This window comes from Hippopotamus amphibius, chromosome 4, assembly GCF_030028045.1.
Source record: "Hippopotamus amphibius kiboko isolate mHipAmp2 chromosome 4, mHipAmp2.hap2, whole genome shotgun sequence".
In the NCBI taxonomy this organism is placed as follows: Eukaryota; Metazoa; Chordata; class Mammalia; order Artiodactyla; family Hippopotamidae; genus Hippopotamus; species Hippopotamus amphibius.
Window position 1 is genome coordinate 53,267,761 of NC_080189.1, and position 25,876 is coordinate 53,293,636.

General features: G+C 36.8%; 1 protein-coding gene across 15 annotated transcripts in view; it reads left to right on the forward strand.

The window, feature by feature from the left end:
• Window positions 1–25,336, forward strand: part of ADAM22 (ADAM metallopeptidase domain 22) — a 215,177-nt gene extending 189,841 nt beyond the window's left edge. For 4 of the 15 annotated variants that reach the window (XM_057731556.1, XM_057731553.1, XM_057731557.1 and 1 more), the window contains 5 exons: window positions 811–828; window positions 9,829–9,929; window positions 10,278–10,344; window positions 20,571–20,694; window positions 25,168–25,336. In XM_057731556.1, the coding sequence (XP_057587539.1) occupies window positions 811–828; window positions 9,829–9,929; window positions 10,278–10,344; window positions 20,571–20,694; window positions 25,168–25,188 (331 nt within the window). In that variant the 3' untranslated portion in view covers window positions 25,189–25,336. Of the gene's footprint in view, window positions 1–810; window positions 829–7,309; window positions 7,505–9,828; window positions 9,930–10,277; window positions 10,345–12,534; window positions 12,646–14,846; window positions 14,934–20,570; window positions 20,695–25,167 lie in introns of all 15 variants that reach the window. The other 11 variants (XM_057731544.1, XM_057731543.1, XM_057731549.1 and 8 more) reach the window with 8 other exon arrangements.
• Window positions 25,337–25,876: the final 540 nt, after the last annotated feature.

Genomic DNA, 25,876 nt, shown 5'->3' on the forward strand with positions numbered 1-25,876 from the left:
TTAGGTCATGATAGAAACTTTGAGATTAACTTTTTTGATTTAAAAATTAAAAATCATTGGCACTTCACTACCACACTCTCTAGAACACATTTTTGTTTCAGAATGGTTTATTCTGAAACTCATGCAATTTTCTTTTAGGAGATGGCCAAATGAAAAACAGAGACTTTGAGCAAAGTATTTCCAGTGTAGCTTTCAATGAAGCTTCAGTGAATAAGTAGTAATGACTTGGGAGGTCCATAATAGCTATGAATTCTCACTCTGATTTATCATACACAACATGTTATTGTGTCCACATATGTTTTCATATTTGAAATTCTTAGGAAGAGCTTTAATTAGGGGTATGTATTCTAAAAAGAACGCATTGTAATTTTTATTTGTATGAAAACACAGTTTTTATATATATATATATATAAATTTCCTTATTTAAATCAATGTACATGTCTGAAAACCTATATTTGAAATAGGGTTGATTTTAGGACATTACTAAATGTTTAATATGACACAATTGACATTGAGAAAACAACTACTTTTTAATAACTGAAGCTTTATGCTTTTAAACAATGGTTACTTGAAAATATTGTCATTAACCCTTTGGTGTCACTTCTTTGAAAGATAAAGGGAAATTTGTGTGTGTGTATTGTGTGTGAGAGAGAGGCAGACTGTGTTTTTATTCCCCGTTTAATTCTGCAATTAGAAATTCTAGTGGGGACCTTTCAATGAATGCTAGAGCTTTTATGTTTAGTGGTCTCTTTTAATGTACTTTTGTAGGTAACTAATTCTTTCTCTCTCTCTCTTCTTGTCCATAAAAAGAAACTATCGAGAACAGAGGTATGTGATGAGAATAATCTGAACATATAACTGAAAACTGAAAGGTTTAAATCCTGTTAGCATCTTTGGAATTCATACGTACAGTTATAAATCAAGTTCACTTTGTTTTTATGGTGCAGTGGTCATAAACTAGTCTTGATTTTTCATGACCTTGAAATGATAATTCTAGTAATGTTGTGGTATGTATTCAATAAAATAGATCTATCATTACTTTTAATGGTTCTGTCATCCAATGATACTATAATTAATAGTTCTTATTTGTGTTACTTTTATAGTAATATATATTTGGAAGCTGATTTTTTTTCCACCTAAAACAAAATTCCTTTATGTTAAGGTGTCACCTTTGTTTACCTTAGTTGATTGGCTTTTCTTCATGATTATAACACCCTTATTACCTAATACTTTCTGAGGGAATTTATTTTTTGTTACTATTGTTATATTAGTAATTTCATTCATAAGTGATAACATTTATACAGGCACAGTGTTGCAGTCAGGAGAATGTCTTGGCACTTGAAGAGTCTGTTTTATCTCTGCATAAGAAAATTTTTTTTTGTACGGATTAGGTAATTGCACAGGTAGTGAAAGAAATAATTTGCATAGTTAGAATCTCTGGTTGTCTAGGGCACTTTTTTTTTTAATAAAAAAGCTTATAAAGTCAGGCACTCTATTCATCATAATCTTAAGATCTATGTTTAACCAGCAGCGTAAAAAGAGATACAAAGCATTCTTGTAGTCCAATAAGACTTGCCTATTTTTTCTAAATCTAAATTAGCCCATATTGGGGTACACCCTTCACTTTTCACATTTAAAAAGTTATGAATACTATTAGCTATTGATATCAAAAAATTAAAATATCCTGGAAATTGATAATGTAGACCATATTATGTAGTACTAGTTTTGTACTCGAGATAACCATGCAGGTTCCTAACTTACTTACCTTTTCCAACTGTTTCAGTAAATGTCTGGGGCAGAAGGGGAGAATAAGATGTAATAAATGTGGTGACACTTTTTCAGGCCCCAGCCACAGCTTTAATTTTTTTTTCACAAACTGGAACTTTAAACTTGTTCTGTTTCTTTCTATGTTGTAATTTAAAATCCCTGTAAGGTTTTAGCCATAAGTGGTACCTGCAGGGAACCCACTGAGATCCTGGTCAGTTAGCCATAGATATTAGAAAATATTGACCTTGCCCTGGAGTAACTGACTTCTATCATTAATGGAGAAAGTAAAAGTGAAAACAAATTAATTAAATTAAAAAACAAAACAAAACTTGACTTCTTTGTGATATGCTTTAAACTCTTGTGTCCAAAAATGCTGGAGAAGAGCTGGAACCACTTATGCTTTCTGTTAGGTAGAGGTTGATCAGTCATATCAGAAATGTAAGTTTGGTGACTTTCTTCATGAAAAATAAAATTAGACTACTGAGATCAGAAACTGATGACTTAGCTCCATTTCCATAGGAATTAGGCTAAAATGTAATTTAGTATTGCTAACTATATAAAAAGGAAAGCACAGTGTCGCAAATGTGTAACATAAGCAAAGCTGTTATGGTGCTCCAAGATATGTTCTCACCAGGGATATTCTCCAGAATAAAAAAATTGCCCACATTACAAAAAAGGCTAAATATGTAAACCTGTTTACCAGTGTCTTATTCTAACTCAGTATATGCATAGGGACAGTTAAGAAAAATTTTGTTAGAACTCTCTTTTTTGTGAAATATTTTTTTGTAATATTCATGCCTGCTGGTATTACTGGGTCACCATTTCATCAATCTGGTTACTCTTTTGGACTCTAGTTCATATTTTGAGGGTTGTCACGTTTCAGCAGATATTTTTTATATTTTGCCATGTTTCAGCACAACCTTTATTTTTTTATTTTTGCCCTTGTCCATAGCTAATGAATCTTAGGGTTACATAATAATTCTTAAAATGGAGAATCAGCAAGGAATGGACTTTAGATCAGGAAGTTGTGAGCATATAAATATCTTCTGAATGGTTGTCCTTTTTTAGGATACATGTTAGTGGTTATAGAGAAGGTGATAAGGCTAATGGCCCAAAGCATGCATTAGGGAATTTACAATCTGGTGAAAATATCTGAAGATACTCCAGTAAAGATGTGCCCAATTCCAAAGGATGCCATGGAGTAGAAATAAGAATTCTGAGTTGCCTTTAAATTAAGTTTTCTTCTGAGCTTTCATGGTGGGAGGACCAATTGAGAAGAAATCAGAAATCTACTCACTGGTATACGGTCTTTGGAAATCTCTTAAACTTTCCTCAACTCTAAAAGCAGACGAAGTTCTTTGTAATCTGTGAAGCATTCTAGTAAGGAAAGTTATTAATATGTGGTCTCTGAAGACTCTGTGTTTCTCTAATTTTCAAATGAATGAGGTAGGTAGCTATGGTTGTCCTCAAAGAGGAAGGCAGCATTCCTGGAATGAGTAAGGCCCACACATACTGGTTGTGAAAGCAATGGTGAACAGACAGGTTTGCTTTAACACTAAATGCATATTAAGTATGTAGCCAGTTATCAGATTCTTATTAATGATATAACGGCCCAGAAATGCAAAATTGAGCATAACTTTCAAATTACTGAAAATGTCAGGCAAGTAGTTCTGTGAAGAAACCTGATAACCTGGCAAATTTTCCCACCAAAGAATATGTCTTCATGGTTTTCTTTATATTGAAGGAATGTGTGATAGGTTTCATTTCATGTCTGGCAAAAAGATGAGAAGCAAACCCATTTTTTTTCTTTTTGTTTAAAAACTGCCTAATAAAAAATAGAAGTCCCGTTCTGGGAGACAGAACCCCATACATGTATGGTATTACGTTAAATCTGCCAGTGTCGTCTTGTGAAGGGTAGAACCATGGGACTGAGGAACCAAGGAGAATTCTCAGATGTCATGTAGTTAGAAGGATAGCTATTGGCTATTTTCTTTAGAATCTCCAGGAACAAAGACCTCCATAATTTTTTCAGTTGACACTATTGTTTCTGTTTTAGCATAATTGCCTTAGGACTTAGCAGCTGTATACTTTGGCACAAGAATTAGAAGTTTGAATTTTTGTTTTCAGGCAGGTTTACAAATAGCAATAGAATAAGAAAACATTAATTAAACTTGGATTTGTAAAACATCCATATTCAGCTGCAGTGTTCTCTTCCTTTGTCTGAAACGAACATACATTGTTGAACATATGTAATGTGAATCAGAATAATTAGATCATATCTTCCTGATCCATACCTTAAGCAGAAATGCCCTTCCCCATTTCTTTTCTCTCTCACTTGTTTTAGCCACTATACTTTCTGCTTGTGAACCTCCCTCCTTAATTTTTTTTTTGGCCTTTCTTATTTTTCTAAAAATATTATTATTATTCTTATTTCAGTGATATTCATGCATCTGTCAATGTGACTTAGTACAGATTACACAATATTTCTTCAAACAGAAAAGTAACAATTCCAATAGCAGACAGCCCAGACACCAACAAAGCTTTGGAGAAATTCTTCCTTCAGCTTAAGGTTAAGACTTAATTATTTTTTTTCATTGTAATCTCATTTTGAGTATATGTAAGGATTATTAAGCTAAATATTATGGTCCAGTGGAACCTTTAAGGAAAGATCACACTTTGCTCATAACAGGACTCCCTTCTGAGGAAAAAAAAATTTAGTTAAATAAGCTTTTATTTTCTTTTGGTCATTATTTATACAAAAAAAAAAAAAACACCTCAACAATTTATGCACGTCTAAGATATTTGCGGGTGATTTGGGAAATATGAGGTAATTTTTCCATTATGAAACTTAGCACTGGTCAGGGCACCTAACTCCAAAATTCTATGGAACTAGCAAAATTTAGGAAGAAAACCATAAAGACTAGAAAAATAAATTCAATTTTAACAAATTTGAAGCTATCACTTAGTTGGTCATTTATGGTCTTTTACAACAAATGATGAAGCAGTATTCTATTGCTCGTGGGGACCTGATATTCTCTATCTTCACTAAAGGTTAATCAAGAAGAAATAGGCTTGTAATAATATGTAATTGGATATTGAATAAAGGATAAATTTCTGGACAGTGAAGGGTGTTAAGTATTATTCTTAAGAGATCTTTAACAAAATTCATCATCTATTATTAACATTTTAATGCATTTACTGTGTGAAGAGAGTTACATGTGTTCCTTGGGGAATTTTAAGGAGAATGCAGAGTAGTTCTTTATTTTGGAGACTTTATAGTAGAGATAGATAGGTATCTAATCTGCCTGGGATGATTAAAGCAAGGCCATACCACCAGAGTTCATTGAACTTAAACTTTGCTTTCAACCCTTTGACTGAAGCCCATAGTTTATGATATGTTTAGCATTTAGGATGTTTGTGCACGCTGTAGAAGATGACCATGGACGGCAGAGAAATTGTGTTGAAGGACTGGTAAAATGTGCTTAGTTAAAACAAACAAATAAACAAAAATCAAAAAACAAAAACAAAAACACCATCCATTGTGAGAGGCGGTTCACATAAGCCTGTAGCCTCAGCTAAGTGAGCTCTTGGTAACTGCCTAAATGCCAGAACCACGTAAAGAGAGAGTAATCTGGGGGATGGATTAATGGACAAGGTCAGGTGTAGTCAGGACTTCTCTTTATTTAATTTGAGGCACAGCTCATCAGCTTATAAAGATTATTGTTAAAGGTAATAGTGACAAAAATGACTTCTTAGCCATAAAGATTATTATTGGAAATGTAATGTTGATGGGATGTTCCTTGGCATTCTTTTATAAATATTAATATGATACAAAAGGGAATTTTCCTACCTGAGGCAACTTACAGAACTTTTATTTTTTACTGAGAGCATTTTTCAAAGAATTGATAGAGTATTTTACTGACAGGAGGCGAGGCAGAAAATATGATTCCAGAGATTTAAAGATCTCTTGCATAAACAGATAAATGTCATCTGTCCTGTGTTACTCTCACTATAAATATGGGGAAATTATATTTTTTTCCTATAAAATTAATATTTCATAATACACTGGGAAAAAGAAAGATTGCAGTTATGGGCTGAAGTCACTTAAAGGGTTAAAAATATTTTGAAGGAATAAGTATCAAGGAATTATAGGTAATCTTACATACAGATCTACAGAGAAATTTGATTTTTTAAGGGGGAGGAGTAGATTTAATCACACAAATTAATATAGGTGCTATATATCAGTTGTAAAATTTTATTTGTAGAGATGTATGAATATGTAGGGTTGAAATAGTATGAGAGGGTATTCAGTCGTTCAGAAGAATGAATGACCAAGCATTATAAACATTTAAAACAATGTGGTAGTTGGCATCAGCAAGGAAATAGCTGAAAGTGACATTTGGGGGATTGAATTTAGCATCAGCAAGTAATCATGACTAGCGTGGTAACTAAGGAAAAAACAAATAGGAAGAGGCGTTAGCAAACATGGGCCTTTGTTGAAGACCTAGTTAAGTATAGCTCTGTTTGAAATTCTCAGTTCAGCACAAGTTTGCACCACCTCCAACAACAGTGCTGAATGGAACCAAATCAATTTTGAGATGTAGCTGCCTGTCTGGGGGCCATGCCTTGGCAAAGGATCAGATTAGCTACCCAAGTAGGAGGGTTGACCAGGTGGTCCTATCTGAAGTTTTCTACCCTGTTCCCTTAGTAGAAGTAATAAAAATCTGTCCCAATCTTAGTTAACTCAAAATCGGAGCGAGGGGGGTCAGTAACAGTGCAGACTATGTAGACTTTCCCTTGTTGAAAGTGAGGAATCGAGGTCACCCACCAGCCACCTATAAATATCTTCTTATAGTCTCAACAAGAATTCCGTTATTTTTCAACCCTTTCTCCCTCTTGCTAAATTATCTTCCTTTACGCATTCTAGTGTGCAGTTATAGAATTACATTTTCGATTGAGCTTTGAATCTCTTTAAATTTCTTTATATTTCTGTTAAATGAAGAGTGAGGCTCCAAATTGAACAGAGAACTTGAATAATTTATTTGGATTAACTTTAGAACATAGCCAGGAAATCAGTCAGTGCTTTTGAGACCAAATCAAGGTTACATTATATAATATTTAGAAATTGTGGATAGTTTACTCACCACAGTGAAAAAAAATAATGCCTTATCTGGACAAGGACTGTCTGTCTCAACACATCTTCTTCAGCACCAGGTTTTTTTGTTTGTTTTTAAAGATAAAACAGCAATTAACATCTCTAAGTGTAATGAAGTTACAGTGAAAAACCTCATCTTTTCATATTTTTCCCCTGAAGCAAGGGTTTATTCATTCAGACTGTAAAGACTTCAGTGATTGCATTTCTGACCTCTGTAGTTAGAATGACGTTAACTTGTCACATTTATTAATAATCTTACGTGTTGTTATAGATTTGATTCATGTAGATCATTATCCCTACCTCTTTTTTCCTAAAATAATATTTGTATATGTCTGTGTTCATGTGTGTGTCTTGTTTTCTGACTCTGAAATGTTTATTATGCCTTAGACAGTTACCCCAGGGAGATTATGTAAAAAAGCCTGGAGATGGCGACTCTTTTTATAGCGACATTCCTCCTGGAGTCAGCACAAACTCAGCATCTAGTTCTAAGAAGAGGTCTGCTTTTCTGTCGCATTTTCAGATTTCTACCTGTTCCATCACACATTATTCCATTAGTCAGAACATTTCATTATTTTGCAGCAGGTTTGATTACTTCTTCCTTCTTTCTTGAATGTTAAAAAGTAGTATCCTTTGTTCTTTGATTACTCTACTTCAAAATGCCATATGCTCAGAACCACTGGTTTAACAAATCAGGCCAGAAATCCAAACAAAACAAAACTAAGCAAATAACAACCCTAAATCAATATAGAAACCCCAGGGTTTTTCAATCTTGCTCTTAATACTGCTTAAGAAACTACACATGGTATTTTATCATATTTTAAATGGTGAGCTTTATGTCATGTTTGGTAGTCAAAGAAAAAGGTTACTGTCACGCTTCAATATAAGCAGTTGTTGAAATAAATTGGTAATACAAATGCTGCGTTGAATATTTTTTTAGTTTTAAATTTATCAAAGCTAAGCTTGCTGTGAAAAAAAAAGATTGCTTCTCTGTGAATCATATATTTGAATATTCTGATTTTGTCTTTCATTCCTGGAATGATTAATTCTAGACTTTATAACTTAGAGCTTGGTTGTGAAATTAATTTAAGCATATTTAATGTTTGCCTGAGTTTTATAAGAGTCCAAATGGAGTTAATATATTATTTATATGTCTTAAACTTGGATGTTGTATTTTTGCTCCAGGATCTTAAGGTGTATAAGACCATTTAAAATTCTGCATGCTTTATAACTGCTTAATAAAATAAGGTGACAGAAGAAATAAATAGTTGGGATGTTTTAGGAAATGAGACCTACATTCACACTGAAAAAAGCTAAAATATTCCTGTGGAAGAGTTTCTTTAAAATTGTTGGTAGGGGTATAATGTGGAGAAAAAAAGATTTGATAGCCCCATGCATTACTTTGGGCACAGTAGTTACTTTGTAGACTGAAAGGGAAATTGCTAGTTTATTGAAAAGAAACATGATCTCTTCTAGAATTCTAAACAAAGTAAATAATCTGTAAAAATTCTGCAGTGGATCTCGCTCTTTATAAACATCAAGAAAAGGAATAGAAGGAATTAGTGAGATCTGGGGACTCTCTGTGGAACTGTTCTAAGCATAAAGGATTGTTTTTACTCAGATAACATAGCTTAAAGCAAAAGTAAAATTATTAGTTTTTGCATAAGGAGTACAATTCTACAGAAGGGTGTTCAAAAATTTTATTCTTTTAATTTATTGGGGACTTTCTGGCTAAGAGAATAAAATTTATTTAAATTCTCTCAGCATATAATTATTTTCTTGGTCAAATATTTAACTTTAAATTGAATAACATGGTAAATAAGTATAGAAGTCAATGAATTACAGCAGAATTTCTGTTCTTTTGTACAACATAGGAGTCATTCCATACTTAGCAAATGATGTTGAAAAATCCAGGGAATTATGCAATAATTGTACTGAGTTCCATTTATTTTCATTCATCAGTAGAAGGTTCCTTTTAACAAATTTAGACATTGTTAGCAATTAACTGGAATGGTATGTGGGAAGGATTTAAAGTACAGTGCTGTTTTCTAAAGTACTTCAAGAAGAGCTTAAAATATGGATTTGAATCATTGCCAGATTTTAGCAAAATCTCAATGGGTTTTGACTTTTAAACAGTAAAAATTGTACCAAATTATGTGCCTGCTCCTAAGTATATGTAGTTTGTCAAAATGCTTTTCTTATGTGGTATAAGGTAGGTGTGTAAATTTTGCTTCTTGTAGACAATTCATTTAAAGATGGCAGGACACAAAGAGCAGAAGGGCTTAACGGTACATGGACTTTGTGAGAGACATCTCCATGGTAAACATCTGACTCAGTTGTTATTGGATAATTAACCAACAGTATCTTATTTGGGAGGGACATATTTGTGGAGAAAAATGCCAATTCTCAGAAAATAATTTTATTGTTTAAGAAAACCTAAATATTACTTTGATAAAAGTTACCCAGGTTCAGTTGAGCAAGTCTTAATGAAATCTCTTGGAAGTCCATGTTCTCATAATATTTGAATGAAAGCCATTGCTTTACAATTAAGAAACATCTATGGTGGGACCCCATTATAACTCTGTTGCCTGGATTATGTAACTGAAATATGTAGTGAATTTGCTATATGTGGTTCTTGGCAATGTAATTGGCTTGCATGGTATCCTGATACTTTTCAATTACAAACTCTTGTAATGGGGTTCCATTGTATTTGACTTTTCTTAAATTGAATGTTGTGTAATTCTGCCTTCTTCATGAAGACTTTCATGTTCTCTTCATTCTTTCATTTCAGATTTTTTTCTTTCTTGATTTATTTTAATGCACAGTAATGCTTAGAAATGTTGCTTACTGATTTCAAAACATTCATTTAATTATATTTTTGAACAATACATACACATTTTCAATTTCAGGTCAAATGGACTCTCTCATTCTTGGAGTGAAAGGATTCCAGACACAAAACATATCTCAGACATCTGTGAAAATGGGCGACCTCGAAGTAACTCTTGGCAAGGTATAGGGTGGCATTCTGAACCCATCTGTCCACAGAACCTAAAGTCTACATTTTGTGGTTCCTGGTTGTAAACACTTGTACTTTTTTGTTAGCTCTTTAGTTCTTCTTCTAACAGAGAAGAGGACATTTATTATGAGAGAATGCAGTTCTTTTTTTTCTTGGGTGGGAAATGATGGGATTTGGTAGCATCAGTGCACTGGACGCATTGAGCAGACTGTACAGTGTTCTAAAGCCCTCTTTTCTGGGCTGTGCTGATTGTGAATTGCACCCACTTGAAATACTGTGTAATTAAACACAGAGCAATTGTTTTATTTATATTCACATCTAGCCATAAACCATCTTTTTCAGGTAACCTGGGAGGCAACAGAAAGAAAATCAGAGGCAAAAGATTTAGACCTCGGTCTAATTCAACTGAGTAAGTCTGAACCACTAATGGAAAAAGACACTCCAAGGTCCTGTGCAATTAGTGTGAAAAGTTAATTAAGCAGATCATCAAAGAACTGTAAACCATGCCTCTTGGTCTTGGTTTTGTCTTTTGAATTCTTTTTTTTGCCGTTTTAAAATTAACCATGGCTTTTTTCTTTTACATAGGCATCTCCGCAACTGTGCCCATACCAATACTCCTTGATAGTGGGGGTCTCACCCTCGCTGCAGGCTTTGTCCTCCAGTAACCAGCCATTGTGGTGTTTTGGTTCCGTTTGAAGGGAATTTTGATAACATTCCTTTCTTCTCATCACCCGGGGTCCAGCCATGTCAGAGGGATCACCCTTCCTCTCCCTAGTATTCACACAGCCTAGAAGCATCAGGGAAAAGTTCCCACAGTCGTAGAGCATGAGAACTGCTCACCGTGTGAAACCACTGCTCGGAGGGCTTCATGGCTGCCATCTAAGCATTCTCTCAGACGACTGGAATATGGTTCCCTTTTAAATTTTCCTTCTGAGGACATTTAAAAGGGCACTTACCTAAACTTGCTCTTTAACGGAATCATTGTCACTAAATGCAACATTATCCATTTTAAAAGATAGCCACACTTTTTTTTTAAAGTGAAGGTGGGGTCAGCAGTTACATTTAAAGTCATTTATAATGAGGTAAACACCATACACTTGTTTTGTTTCTCCACTTAAGCAAGTTCAAGCAGAACCAAGCTTCCTGAAACCTTTATTTCCCATCATGGAATAAAACACATCCTTAGTTTCCTTCTGGACCTTGCCACCTGGTTTTAATTAACTGTACTTTTTGGACCCACCTAATTTTTTTTTTTGTTTTTTTTTTTTACTTATTTCTCACTGCAGTGCTAGTGAATACTCCCTGGATCTCTATTGCTTCTTCCTGCCTTAATTCTTCAAAAAATCTGAATAGCAGATATTTGTTAACTGCTTGTCAGAAACTCATGTTAGCTTTTCCATCATATACCCTGCGTTTTCAGTCCAGGACAATAACATTGCCCTGAAATTTGGACTTCCTGCTGATGGTATTGTCTTGTAAGTGGCTTGTCAAAGTTTACTAGAGGATACTTTACCTTAGCAACAATAGATAGGTTCCAGTGATACCATTGCATGGTCCAGAATGGCATCATAGAACTCCATCACAAATAACTAATCTGTTAGAGTTTATCTTATACATTCCCAAAGCGCTTGGATGCTTTAGGGCTCATTGTGGATAAACTCTTCTTGGAATGTTATTTGATTTATTTTGCATGAGGTCACCTGGTAAGAGCTTCTTAGCTTATCTCAGTTGCTCACAAAAATACAGGTAAAACTGCAGTATGTTCTTCAGAACTTCCTTTGTGTACTGTTTAGTGTTCTAACAGTATTTCCTATAACAAGGCTTTGAAAACTCTTAAGTGAACAACAACCAAATAGCCAATATTGTATTAAAGCTATGAGTTTAGGACCCAAGGAATACTTGGTGTTTAGCAACATTTTCTAGCATAATCACTTATTTTTTAAAAAATTACGTATCATGTAACAAATATTATGATACTATAGATAGCCCTTGAGAAATCTTGCCTGTGAGATAATTATTACATTTAATAAGACATAATGGAGTCATCTTTATGAAGAAGAAGTATTCAGGACTCTCTCAGATTTTTCAGACTTTCAGATAAATGGAACCAAGTCCATGAAGCTGACCATCTGTTCTCACATTGTCACATACCTCACTGTCTGGACACTATGTTTTGTTTTGTTTTTCTTAAAATAAATCCTAATACACAGCTTATCAAGAACTATGTTGACAGGTTTTTTCCAATATTTTCCATATTTGGTAAATAACTCCATTTGCTTCTGATATAGCAGTGTAATTTGTGTGATTATACGAGGAGCAGAATGACCACTGACAAACATCCCTTTTTACATTTTTTTAGCTTAAGAGGTATTAGCCAGTCCATTATTTCAGCATTCCCTTTAGTATCTCATCATCCGGAGGATGATGAGACATTGGGACGTGAATGAAGCCCTGCACTGCACATGCATACTCTGCCATAAAATGTCCTTGTTTATTGTCTTGTTTTTCCACTCCAAGCTTTTGCATCTTCCTTACTGTTGTACATGATGTAAAAAAAGTTTTTGGCTTAGACTTTGTATTATATATTGTGTTTTTACAGGAGGGAGCCCCAAGCACCTGAGCCTGGGCACTCCCTCGCCCAGACAGTCCCATCCCAAGGCATAAACCCAGGGGGCTCTGACAGCCCCCAGACAGGGAGTCTGGATCACAGGTCAGTCTCCACCTGCCCCTTCATTGTGGGCTGCCAGTTAATCTCCCTCCAGGTCCCTTCCTTGGCTGAGAACAGGGTCATTTGATCTCTGACTGACCCCCAACGTCTGCTCAGAGGTGGTCCTGGTCCAGCCAGCACCAGCTAATCTTCCTCTGCCTTTCCATCCTGGAGAACACAAAGAGCTCTCCTATCCTGTCGAATGCATTTTTTTTTTTTTTTGCATGTTGCGCTACAAGCCACGTCAAGCCACGTAGGCAGATGTGTTACATTTTGATGAAATCCCATCACTCCAGCCAGCACAAACTAGAGATGTTAGGAGGTCCACTGTGAAGACACTTGCACAGGCACATCCCCAGAGGGAACTGCAATGAGAGCTCTCTTCAGTGACCTCTAGTGACGTGATCACAGCTTTCTGAGATACTCCCTGACGTGGAGAGAAAGGTCCACCATGTGCAAGTCAGGCCACGTGGCTGTTGGTTTCCTGGAACAGCCATGGCGGTTCCTTGGAGCTTCTAAGATTGACAGTGAAAGGAACACATGTCTTCTGGACGTGGCCAGCTGCCTGTGGGTGACTCAGTTTGCTACACAGCTGTGTTTTCACCCAGTAACGGCTGCATGGGCTTTTTCTATGGTTTTCCCGAGGCCAGAGCATTCACAAGCCTTTATGTGTGGCTGCACTTGCTTTTTGACTTTTTTTCTTTTTGTTCAGAGTCTCAGTGAAAATCTTTATGCAAGTTTTAATTGGCTATCTCTGTCAAAAGCACAAGTTGGCAATGATTGTGGCTAAAGGCAAAAAGAAGTGTGAGTTGTTCCCAAGTCAGGGGACACTATCTTAGCAAAAATGGTCTTGTAAGCATTAAAAGCAAGCAAGCCCTTCTCTCAGGAGGAAATTTGTGATGTTATTTTGTGGCGTATACTGGTTATAGCTAACAAATTGAGGAAAAGCACTGTGGAAAAATAATCTAATTTTGTTTATATAACTGGAAATCTATCTTGATTTAAATGTATCTACAAACAAACTAAATATGGAGGAAAGAAGCAAACTTTAACAACAACAAAAAAACAGTGTACTTTATAACTTCTCCTGGTTTGTTTTCAAATAACTTTAAAAGTTTTATAGCGCTTGAATCTTCATTGTTTATAGGATCTCTAGAAGTTACCTTTTAAATGAGAAGACTTAGTAAAACCTCCAGATTCTTCCAGGACTGAATTTGCTGAATCTATATTTATTTGACAAGGGCATATTCTAAGAGGATGTGTTTTTGCTTGGCTCCCAGAGTAAAAATCAAAAGAAACTCTAGAAAAAAAAAACAAAAAACAAAACCCCTTGCACTCATAATTTTACTGCCTTTAACGTTTTCCTTTGTGCAGTAATTCTGATGGAGCCTTGGCCAGTCCATCAGGGAAGTGCTAACTAAGGTGATTATTAGCCTCTGGCAGTTACTCCCTTAGTGATCAGACATTCGGAAAGCAACTTCCGGGGTCCATTTCCTGCTGGAAACATGAGTGTGGAGTGTGCAAAGGGACGGAAGGAACATGGCAGCTGCACCTAAGTTACCAAACCCACCTTCAAGATCATGAAGGCCTATTGAGACCACACTTACTGTTCGTTGGGGCTCCAGGATCAGAAGCGTGGGACCCTTTCTGCTCATTATAGAGCCAGCTGGATCCCCTTTCTCATTGACTCCAGGTTGGGATCTGCTCTCAGGAGTGTAAAATCTTTCCTTCCATACTGGAAAGAGAACTTGGCTCCTTTTAATTGTTCTTGGGGTGTTATATTCCCAAACACCAGGTTGGAGTGGCAGCCATCTGAATATTCTCAAAAAGGTCCATTATCATTTGAAAACCAAGGAGCCAAATGAGTGGTGTGGCCTGGAAAAAGCCACTTTGGAGGTGGGTGAATGGGATTGCTGACAGTACTCTGATTAAAAGAGAGCTTCTGATCCACTTTGGGAAACCACTGGGAAGGCTTTCCCTGAAAGGTTGAATACATTCTGGAATGCCTTGAGCCTCGTTGTGGCCGAGTTTATTGTCATGTCGTTGTAGAGACTGCCTCATAACCACCCAGCGTCCGTCCTGGTTTATTTGCCATAGTCACTTGCATTTGGAGGGTGAAGAACATCCTTGCTAAGCTTGTGCTGTGTATTTTCAGATTTTCTATCTTGTTCTGCTTTCTTTGTTCCTTCCATTGCTTTCTGCAGGTATTTAAACCCATGGTTCAAAAGAGACTATAATGTAGCTAAGTGGGTAGAAGATGTGAATAAAAACACTGAAGGACCATACTTTAGGTATTTTATAAATTAATTTTATATCCTTTTCAAACTCTCCCAGCACATACAAATACTGTAGTGTGACTGGCTCTCTATCTTGTATCTCCCAATACAAGTTCCCATAGGTGGAAAGGGTCCTTGTTTATTTGCTGCCTTTTGATCTCTGTTTTTGGCTTCATGAGCAAGTCTCGTTCTTTTCTGAATGTTTCAAATGAAGCCATTTGAAAGGGTTGCCATTTAGTGCATGTCCCTATCACCATCTTGAGCTTTTTAGTAGCTTTCTCTTCATGTTATGCTGTATAGTGTTCTATGGGCATGAAACATACTTTCCACTAATAAAGAAGCACTATTAACCTGGACAATTTAATTTCTAGAATCTAGCGGTTTCATAATGCATTTTTCCTACTTACTGCCTTAAGAGTGCATAGTGCATACAAAAACTCAAGGAAGAACATGAAAAGAAATGAAATGAAATGTGGTGGAATTTTGCTTTGAGTAAAAACACTTATTTGATGGAACTTGAAAATTATTGAGATAATATTGACCACACGAGAGTGTATGGAATGAGTTTAGCCTTTATTTGTTCAGTACAACAATTTGTTACCAGAGAAGGCTATGCTGGGAAGGGTTTTATAGATTCTCAAAAAGCATCTAAAGGAATTTTTAATGCAGTAAGAATGTCATCATCTAACCCTTCAGATAGAACAGGAAGCAGATCAGAAACATGATCTTGATTCATGAAAGAGCAGACAGAATACTCCTACATTTGAGGAACAAGCAAATTTACTCAATTCACTGTAGCTCAGTGTAACATTAGAGGTCGGAGAGAATTTCCAAGAGCTCTTAATGGCATTTTTTTCACTCTTTATAATATCAAACTGATTTCCTAGATGTAAATGTCTACTTTATCTCTGACTACTTTGTGCACAACTAATGTAAAGAAGCAATATAGACTCAATTACTACCTCTTCTGAACGTAATTTTAAGAATAAGCTTTCAGATTACTTATTGCCATGACTTGAGTCAGTGTTTATCAGATATCAAAATATGTCTATGTTTTTGACTCTCAGCACCCATATAAGGTGGACTTCCTCTTCCAGTGTACCATTTAGTTTAGACATGTATAGTTTGAGAAAATGATTAGACCCACCTGCATTTTAATTTGATCCATACCTTCGCATATAACCCAAGGAAAGCATAACCCTTGCCTGCTCACAAAAATATCTCCTGCTTTTATACCGCATCTTTCCTTCCTGCCCTGTCCCTCTGCTAATATCACTTTCTCACTGAACCTCATACACATACACTCACATTCAAACATCCCACCCTCACCTGTAGCTCCCAAGATGGCCAGCGTCAGGAAGAGAGGTAAGCTGATTTTGAATGTTATTTGGAATCTTGGCTCACCTGCAGTTCTATTTCTCCTTTCTATTTCCTCAGGCTTGTGGGCAGATTATAATTTGTATTAGCCACGGAACCAAAACACAATCACTTTGGTCCCATACGGGGTAGGGCTTATATACCTAAATGGATTTATTTAGCATGTTTGCAGCAATAATTTGTGAAATGGTACTCCGGAAGAGTTGATTCACCTCCCCTGGGTGAGCTGAGTAGTTTATGTGGCTCCCAGAGAAGAGTTCACATTTCTTAAAACCAGCACCCAGGTCTGCCCAGAAGCTGCATGACTAAATGCAATTTGGATGGGGAATTGCTTCAGCTCCCCCGGTTGCACGTGCAAAGCTGCAAGGGCGATTGTAGAGGGTTCCTTTATCTCCTCTTGTAACATGAGATGTTGGTCCTACAGTGGATAGTCATATGAAGAGTTCCTTATTAAAAATCCATGTTTATGTTTAAAGGCTAGATATATTTCAGTGGAGGGTTATAAGCTAATTGTCATTTTGGGGTTAATAAGGGTTATGCCTCTAAGACTTGAAAATCAACACAGAATTTTTGTGGAAGTGGTGAATAATTGAGACATCCCAGGGCTTGCAACACGATTCTAACACAACAGAGTGAATTTCATCCACTGTCCGTCCACACCAAGCCTCACGTAGGAGGCTCAAAGTGCATCCATACCTTGGCTTATGCTTTGCCAACCCTGTGCTTAAGCTCAGGTCTGATTCATCTGCCACCAGGTCATTCAGGATTACCTCTCCTGCCAAAACCACCGATGAGGGCAAAGGTCACTTTATTAATCTCCCATGTAGTGTGGGGTTTGAGATATCCTTATCAAAATGCAGTGGGGACTTTGCAGAAAACTTATCCAAAATTCAGCCCAGAATTTAAAAAAAGAAAAAGGTATCCATATCACTATGAAGAGCAAAGCAAATACCAAAAGGTTTTGAGTGATCAGAGTGCCTCGCTTGGGCTCCCTTACCCAGTTCTCTTATGACGGCGTTTGCTCAAATTGTTGTCAGTATGTATTCAGATCATCACGAAGGAGCAGGTGGGGTAAAAGCGAGAGGATTGTCTTCTCACACCTTGATCCTGGGGGCAGTTCTGTTGCCTTCAGTGCATTACAAGCTCTTAGAAGGTTTCCCTACTGTTGGGTATTATCCACTGGATTACTCACTTCATCGGTGGTTTGTGAGTTCTCTTCCATGATCTTGTGGAAATGCAGTAACTCTGGAAAGAAACTGATAATAACTGTCATATATTAAGTGTCTGCATTGTTCTTTCATTTCGCACAACATCATGAGAGGTAGGCATTCTTATTCCCTTTGTATGGGTGGAGGATACTGAAGCCAAAGAGTAAGTTGAGGTAGCTAGGAAGTGTCAGAACCCGAATTACAAGCCTGGCTCTGACTCAAAAACCTGTTCCTTTTCCATCAGACTATTATAAAATTTGGACATGAACACAGCTGAGTGAGTAAGGGGTGGGCATGTCCCACGTGTGTGACTGGCCTGGTATTTGCCTGTTCTGGGGGACAGAAGTAAACTGAGATTGGCCTTGCCTGTCTACGAAGGCAAACCCAGAAAGTCTGATGCAGCCCCAAGACACACCCCAGTCCGTTGACAGATTGATGTACCTTCACTGTGTGATTCTAAATGGCACCTACTATGGTTATTATGGTTTTTAAAAATGCAGTAATGATGATGGTTAGCATTTGTCCAAAATTTACTTTGTAAGTGAATGAGCTGGGCCGGTGCCTGGTTTTCAGTGAAAGCCAGATTGGAACCACCAACCAAGTAGCCAAGGTCAGAAAAGCGCCTGGAGGTGGTTTTGAAGAAATATCTTTCTTAGACATTTGTGAAATACGAAGTTTGTTTTTGTTTTCCCTAAACTGATTTACCCTGCCTTGTTCTCTACTCTTATTTTGCTTCCTGCTCTTGTGCTCTCCATCCTCGCAAGATAATGCCCCTTGACACTGTCACATACTACCCAGCCTCAGACCTGATACCCCTTGCTCCTACTAAACAGTGCTGCTTGGTTTATTCTCCTGTTAGGGTCCAAAGTGTCAGTTAAACTAGTGTGTTAGTGTGAGAAGTAGCAAATGTGCAGTTTCCTTGTGGTTCTGGAGAATACCTCTTCGTTTTTGTTTTAACTCATTATTGGCTTTGGCCAGGGAAAGATATTTGAGGGGAAGACTGGACTTCCAGCACCCTCATTGGAATGGCCCTGTGTGCATACAAAGCTGGTCACGGACTCACGGCCGAGTGCATGGCTGGTCTGACTTTGAAGCTATAAGCTTCGTGCTATGGACATACACATACTGCAGCAGATTGAAAAAAGAGGACTCATTTTGCATGACCCCTAAAGTAAACAAGATTTTGTTGTTTGTGTACCTGACTCGTTTTTCTGAACTTGGATATCTTATCAGTAGGGATTAGGCTAAAAATCCAAATCCAGGTTAATATCCTAGTTTTAGAAAGATATATTTAAATCTGTAAATACAAAAGTATGTGCTCATTCTACACATACTCAATTTGTTTCCTAAAGCTCATAGTCCTATTCGAAATGTTTTCCTAAAGCTGAAAAAAATCATTAATTTCTGAATTAGAAAAAGATGCAGTAGTACATTGCTTTAATAGTACTTTAGAGGATTTGAAGTACTTACATTCTTAGATCCACCCATCTGCTCTGCAGTGGAGAGCATTAACACAAGAGAAGTCAAACAGCTACAATATTCTGACAGTTCACATTAAGGAGTGGCCCTGGACATTTTCCAAAAATAGAGGAAACATTAGGAATTACAGATGGAAAGTAAACTGAATCACTCTTGAGGCTTAAAATTGAGCCAAATCTCAGGGTCTCTAGGAAAAATTATTTTCAAATCTTAGCTTGAATTTAGTGTCCATAAAATAGAAGCTGATTTGAAAACTATGGAAGAACCAGAGCAAAGAATAATATATGGATAGGAACGAAAATTTAAAATCAGGGAGAAAAAACGCCTTTATTTGGTGCAGGCAGTACAGTGAGTAGATCTCCTCCTACCCAAGGCTACCCCAGCACCAACACTCACAGGCCTAGTCAGTCACTCACAGCAGATGCGAGGTACCCCACTGACATAAGTACCTGTGCTCCAACGTGGCGGTGTCACCAGTTCAGAGATGAGGGTCCTTGCCACCTTGCACCAGGAATTGAGGAGTTGTGGATGTGTAGTGGTAACATTTGTGAATGGGCAGCTACTGCCGAATTACCGTGTCTATTTTTCATTGACACAGTGTAAGTGGAGGCTTTTCACTCTTAGCTGTTTTTTTCACTTTAAAGACAAGATAGCAGATGTGGTCTCTTCCAGTGTGCTCTGCTTTGTCACAAATATTACCACTGTGCGTGCAGAATCAAACAAGGATGGCATAATGCACCAAGAGCTTAGAGATCTTTCGTATGGAATATCTCCGCGATGAGAAGAACACGAGGAAGAGGTTTTGTTGTTGTGTTCTGTTTTAGTAAAATTCCAGTCATTAAAGTGTGGCCACCTTATTGACATGACAGGTGTACCCAGATGAGTAATCAAGATCCATGTCTATTGCTTAGAATCCTCCCCTGTACAGAAATGATGATGGTAGGGACTAATCAGACCATTTTTGTATGTTCTCATCAGACTCTTTGTTTGGCTGGAACTCTGCACTCCTTACCGCTTGCATGTTCACTAACTTGTTATTAAAACCCTCATATTTGCCTTTGTTCCTTCACAACTAACACACTGGCCTCTGAATGCATGAGTTTTGTGTAAACTGGTTTGTGACTTAGTAACTAATAAATGTATCAATCGTATTGTATTTTCAAATCTTAAAACTGGAATTACTGTACTAAAAACATTTTTTACATGAAGTGATAAAATGAGGCAGACTATTAATATGTTGTACACTTATTTTACCATTATGAGCTCTTAGAATATTTTTTATCCCTTCTTCATTTTAGCTTTTTAAAAATCTGTTCTATAAAAAACCTCACTATTGGCTTTCTAGCTGAAAAGTATGATTCTGTGTACTAATATTTAAACAATCCATTCAGTTATGAAGTTAGGAAGATAAAATTCCAGCACTCTAGTGTTGTGGATGACAGAGTATGTCCCAGTAGTTAACCCTTTGCAGTAGTGGCCTATGAAAGTAGAAATCAGAGGGTTCTTTCTGAACCCACTTTTCAGATGTTTGAAAAGATATTTGGCAAAAATCACATAATATGTATCTCATGTGTTCTCAACGTCTCAGGACTTTATCTCCTGCCAAGTCTCCATCTTCATCAACTGGGTCTATTGCGTCCAGCAGAAAATACCCTTATCCAATGCCTCCCCTTCCGGATGAGGAGAAGAAAGTGAACCGACAAAGTGCCAGGGTATGTGGGAACTTCTTCCATATGCTAACATTCTCAATCATGATTATTTATCTGTGAGTAGATATTCTACAAGAGAAAGTCATCTTTCCTTTTTTGTTCATAAGAACAAGAAAAAAACTGAGTTTGAAAAATAGAAGATTCTTGGGGCTTTGGGGCCCACATTTGTATTGGCAAATTTGTTTAATTACTGATGAATTCTAAAAATATTTGGTATATATTAATCATTCACAGCTGTATATTTATATCTTTTCTTATTCATTGCAGCTAATATATTACAACCTGGAAGAGACAAAACAGAGAATGTATTTTGCTTTATCAGTTTTTTCACATACCTGGAAATGCCAGAGATTAAGTAAACCAACCTCATTTCCATGCTCAGTTTGCTTACTCAGGCCTTTTGTTGGCTAATAACACCCAATAGGATTTAAGAAATAGAAACTCAAGACAGAAAATCAGATGAGTGTTTTGTGGATGGGGGTGGAACTTGGATAACTGTACAAGGAAAGGAGCCTTGAAAACTTGTAATATTAAGGGCATGGCAAAGGGTGTGGTGAAATTTAGCAACCTTTTATTTAAAAAAAATATTAAAAACATATTTGGAATTTACTCTTTTTATAAAAATATGGTTCACCGGAAGTTTCATGTAAATACTGGGTCCTCCTTTACATTTAAATTATGATTCTATTTAGTCTCACAACATTCCCAGAACACATCCATTATGTGAAATTTGAGATACCATTGAGTTTAGAGAGGCAGACCAACCCTCAGAGACTTCTGTGAAAGATATAACTAAAGAATAGTTATTTTTATTGATGCCCAGTCTCTGTTATGGTCAGTTACACTATAATTTTGATCCGCTCAGAAATAATTTTGCAGAAAAATAAAGTTTTAAAACCCTGGACAGATTTATCTGCTGGTGGGTCCTGTGTTCCTAGGCTTTTTGGTTTTGAAATCTATTTCAGAGCCTCTTGGATCCTGAGCTTAAATTATGGGGTTCAAGGTAAATGTGGATCATTCAAATTTTAACTTGATCAACTCAGAGTCAGTAGGAAAACATGACTCATTGAAAGCTGATTAGATCAAGATAATTATAATCGAAAAGATTTTAAAAATCAGTGGTATTTTATTAACCATATAAAAAATTACCTTCATATGTTAATAGGGGAAGTGGTAAAAGATAGAAAGGAAGACGATAACTCAGATTCCCAGCACTCAGCTTTTGACCTTAACAAAAAAAAAGAAGACTTGTGAGTCGGCATCCCGTTGTTTGTGATATAAGTATGTGATAATGAAACCTTAGCCTGATGTCATTCCTTCCCTCCCCAGGGAATTGCTGAAGTAGAACCCCCCACATTTTCTCCCTGATAAATTGTCTGTATTGCTGTTTTGTTCTATTTAGTTGGGGACATTCTCTCAGCTGTTGTCATGCCAAGGTGCAGGTTTTTGGAGATGTTCCCACATGAGAGCCCATGAAAATGACATCCCCCAAGAAGAAATGGCTGGCCCGTGGCCTTTTCTCTAGGCTGAGTGGGGCGGCCATGCAGACTGTAGCCTTGGGGACAGTTGTGTGAAAGGCCTGCTTGGTTCCATCTACTGTGGAAGATTCACATGAGCAGGTAGCAGAATCCTGCGGAATAGGCAGCCCCTGTCTCTGGGCTGTCTTTGTGGCCTGTGGACAATCTAACAAGCAGATCTTTCTATCAGCAAGCCCTCTGTTACAGCTATCCAGACAAGGCCAAGGTCATGCCTATTCTTAAAAGCAATGGCTTAGCAATTCTTTGCTCCTTTTTCCTCACTGGGATAATCGTGACCTTCAGGTTTTCCCAATGTCATTCCTTTGTTCCTCTCTTCTTTCTGTGAGCTGCCATTTATTATTTAATCTTCATAACCATTTGCGAAGAAACTGGGCTCACTGAAGCTGAAGTCTGGATTCTTAACTACTTTGTACCATCCTCTGAGCATCAGTCCAGATCTATCCCTCAGACGCCCTGCAGACCTCCTGGTTAACCATTCATCTTTACTTGTCTCCACTGACAGGTGTCATCCACACACAAAGATCCTCACAGTTGAGAGATCCGGTGTCTTTTTTAATGAAAAGGACATATAAAGCAGACCTAAAGTAGATAACAGAGTATTTCCGTGAAAAGTCAAGAGAACATATTAAGAGAATCTGCAGAGAAATATCCACTGAGTCACTTAGCTCTTTCTCCTTTTTGTTCCCTCAGAAACTCATTAGGTATCATATTATGACAGTCTCCAGATTTCCAGTAAAAATGGAATTTGGATGAAAATTGGATGTAACCTATGTCACACTGATCTTAGTCTTTCTTTGTTCATGTTCATAATTATTATACCCAAAACATATTGCCTGGAAACATATTTTATCAGCTTGATCTTTTTTTCATTTTTCTTTTAAATTGGCCTCCCTTCTCTGGTGAACTGAATTGCACTTATATTTGATCATGCCAAACTTGTTTTCAGTCCGTAAAGGCAATTACTGAACATTTTAGAAATTAGATATGAACAGGTGTAAAGAAATGGTAGCAGAGGCCAGGAGAAGGAAGAGGTGAGGGAATTATGGAATTGACATCCTGCCCTGTATGCATCGTTCTACTCTGATATGTCCGCTTCTGAGAGAGGATAATTGTTTAGGAGCTAGTGATGGATTTGGAGAGTGTATAGCCTGATCACAGGCCCAGGGCAATGATTTTTAAGTGGGCGGTGGTGGTATTAATGGACTCACACTTTCCTAAGGTCATTAGTTCTCAGCATTGACTGTATAGAATTGTCTGAAGGACTTTTAAAATGTACTGATGCCTGAGTCTCACCCAGAAAGATTTTGATTTAGTTGGTCTGGTGTGCTGTCTAGATAGTGGGGTTTTTAAAACATCCCCAGATGACTGAAATGTACAGCTGGGTTAAGAACCACTGTTCTAGACAGCTGTATCAGAATCCTGGGGAAAATAAGGGTATGTGTAGTCTTTAAAAAAAGAGTATTTTAAATTATTTCTTTTGAGACACAGTATTTAATTTATTCAAAATTTCAAGTAATATTGGGTGGTCCAAAAAGTTCATTTGGTTTTTTCTGTAAGATGGCTCTAGTAGTGCTTAGCTGTCTTTAACTTCATTTGAAACAATTTTGTTAGATTGTATGTGACAGCTGTCATGTCAGTGTGCATTTAAAAAAAACTTACCAAGATTGGTGAATTTTTGTGTCGCCATTTTAATATTGAAGATGGAAGAAAAAAGCAACATTTTCAGCTTATTATGCTTTATTATTTCGAAAAAGGTAAAAACGCAACTGAAAAGCAAAATAAGATTTGTGCAGTGTATGGAGAAGGTGCTGTGCTTGATTGAACATGTCAGAAGTGGTTCGGGAAGCTTCGTGCTGGAGAGTTCTCACTGGATGATGCTCCACGGTTGGATAGACCAGTTGAAGTTGATAGCAGTCAAATCGAGATGTTGAGAACAATCAACGTTATACCACGCCGACACACTCAAAATATCCAAATCAGGCATTGAAAATCATTTGCACCGGCTTGGTTATGTTAATTGTTTTGATGTTTGGGTTCCACATAAGCAAAAAAACACCTTGACTGTATTTCCACATGCAATTCTCTACTGAAACATAACGAAAACATTCTGTTTTTAAAATAAATTGTTTTGGGGATGGGAGATGAAAAGTGGATACTGTCCAATAATGTGGAACGGAAGGGCTAATGGGGCAAGCGAAATGAACCACCACTAACTCCCCAGTCTTCATCCAAAGAAGGTGATGTTGTGTATATGGTGGGATTAGAAGGGAGTCCTCTATTACGAGCTCCGCTGTAAAACCAAATGATTAATTCCAACAAGTACTGCTCCCAATTAGACCAACTGAAAGCGGCACTTGGCGAAAGACATCAGAATTAGTCAACAGAAAACGCATAATCTTGCATCAGGATAACACAAGACTGCATGTTCCTTTGATGACCAGGCAAAAACTGTTGCAGCTTGTCTGGCAAGTTCTGATTCATCTGCCATATTCACCAGATATTGCACCTTTGGATTTCCATTTATTTCAGTCTTGACAAAATTCTCTTAATGGAAAAAATTTCAATTCTGTGGAAGACTTTAAAAGGCACCTGGAACAGTTCATCATTTCAGAAGATAAAAAGTTTTGGGAAGATGGAATTATGAAGTTGCCTAAAAAATGGCAGAAGATAGTGGAACAAAAGGGTGAATACGTTGTTCAATAAAGTTCTTGGTGAAAATGAAAAATGTGTGTTTTATTTTTACTTAAAAACCAAAGGAACTTTTTGGCCAAAAAAGAGAGCTAAAAATTAGCGTGTTTATTTTATCCATTTATGAGACTTCGCATCCACAGTCACATAAGTATAGATGTAATCACCGAATCTTTTTCATCTTTGTAGCTCAGAATAGGTCTGTTTCCTGCTTTCACAATGTGAAATTTTGCTTTTCTCTGTTGTGCAGCTATGGGAGACATCCATTTAAGATCAACTGTTTACATGTGATACATCGAAACTGTTTACTTCAACTTTTATAGAAACTCAGCCTCACTGAATCACTGCAAATCTATCTGCTCTTCAAACAATTCGAAAACATCTCTGAATGCCACAGAGGAGAGGAAGCCGAGTCTCACATCTGGATACCATTTTCTTTTTGTCATTGGCTTAGGATTTAACTGAACCATGAAAAGAACTACTGAAATGTTACACTATAACATGGAACAGCTAAGGTACTGGTATGTTAATGGATAATCCGCATGACAGATATATGTAGAAATATCACTAAAATTAACTCACATGACCCAAATGTAGCAAGTTTCCTAAGGGACAATAGTGGATTCAGAACTTGAGATTCTGAAGCACATCCTCATTGTAGACAGTAATGCTACATGCATGAAGCTTCTGTTTATTGTTTTCCACATTTAAGGAAATAACATCCCATAATAGAAACTAGCATGCAGGGCTAAGGCATATAGGATTTCTTCTGCAGGACTTTAAAACTTGAGAGGCCAATATCCCGTATGCTAACTGTAAACATGTTTTTTTTTTTAATTTTTGTTTCTTTTTTTTACTTTTCATATTTATATCAGCATACAAGGACAATTGTACATATGTAAACATTTTTAAAATTAAAACAAAAAGCAGCTGTTACACACAAGTGTATTTTGCCAAAT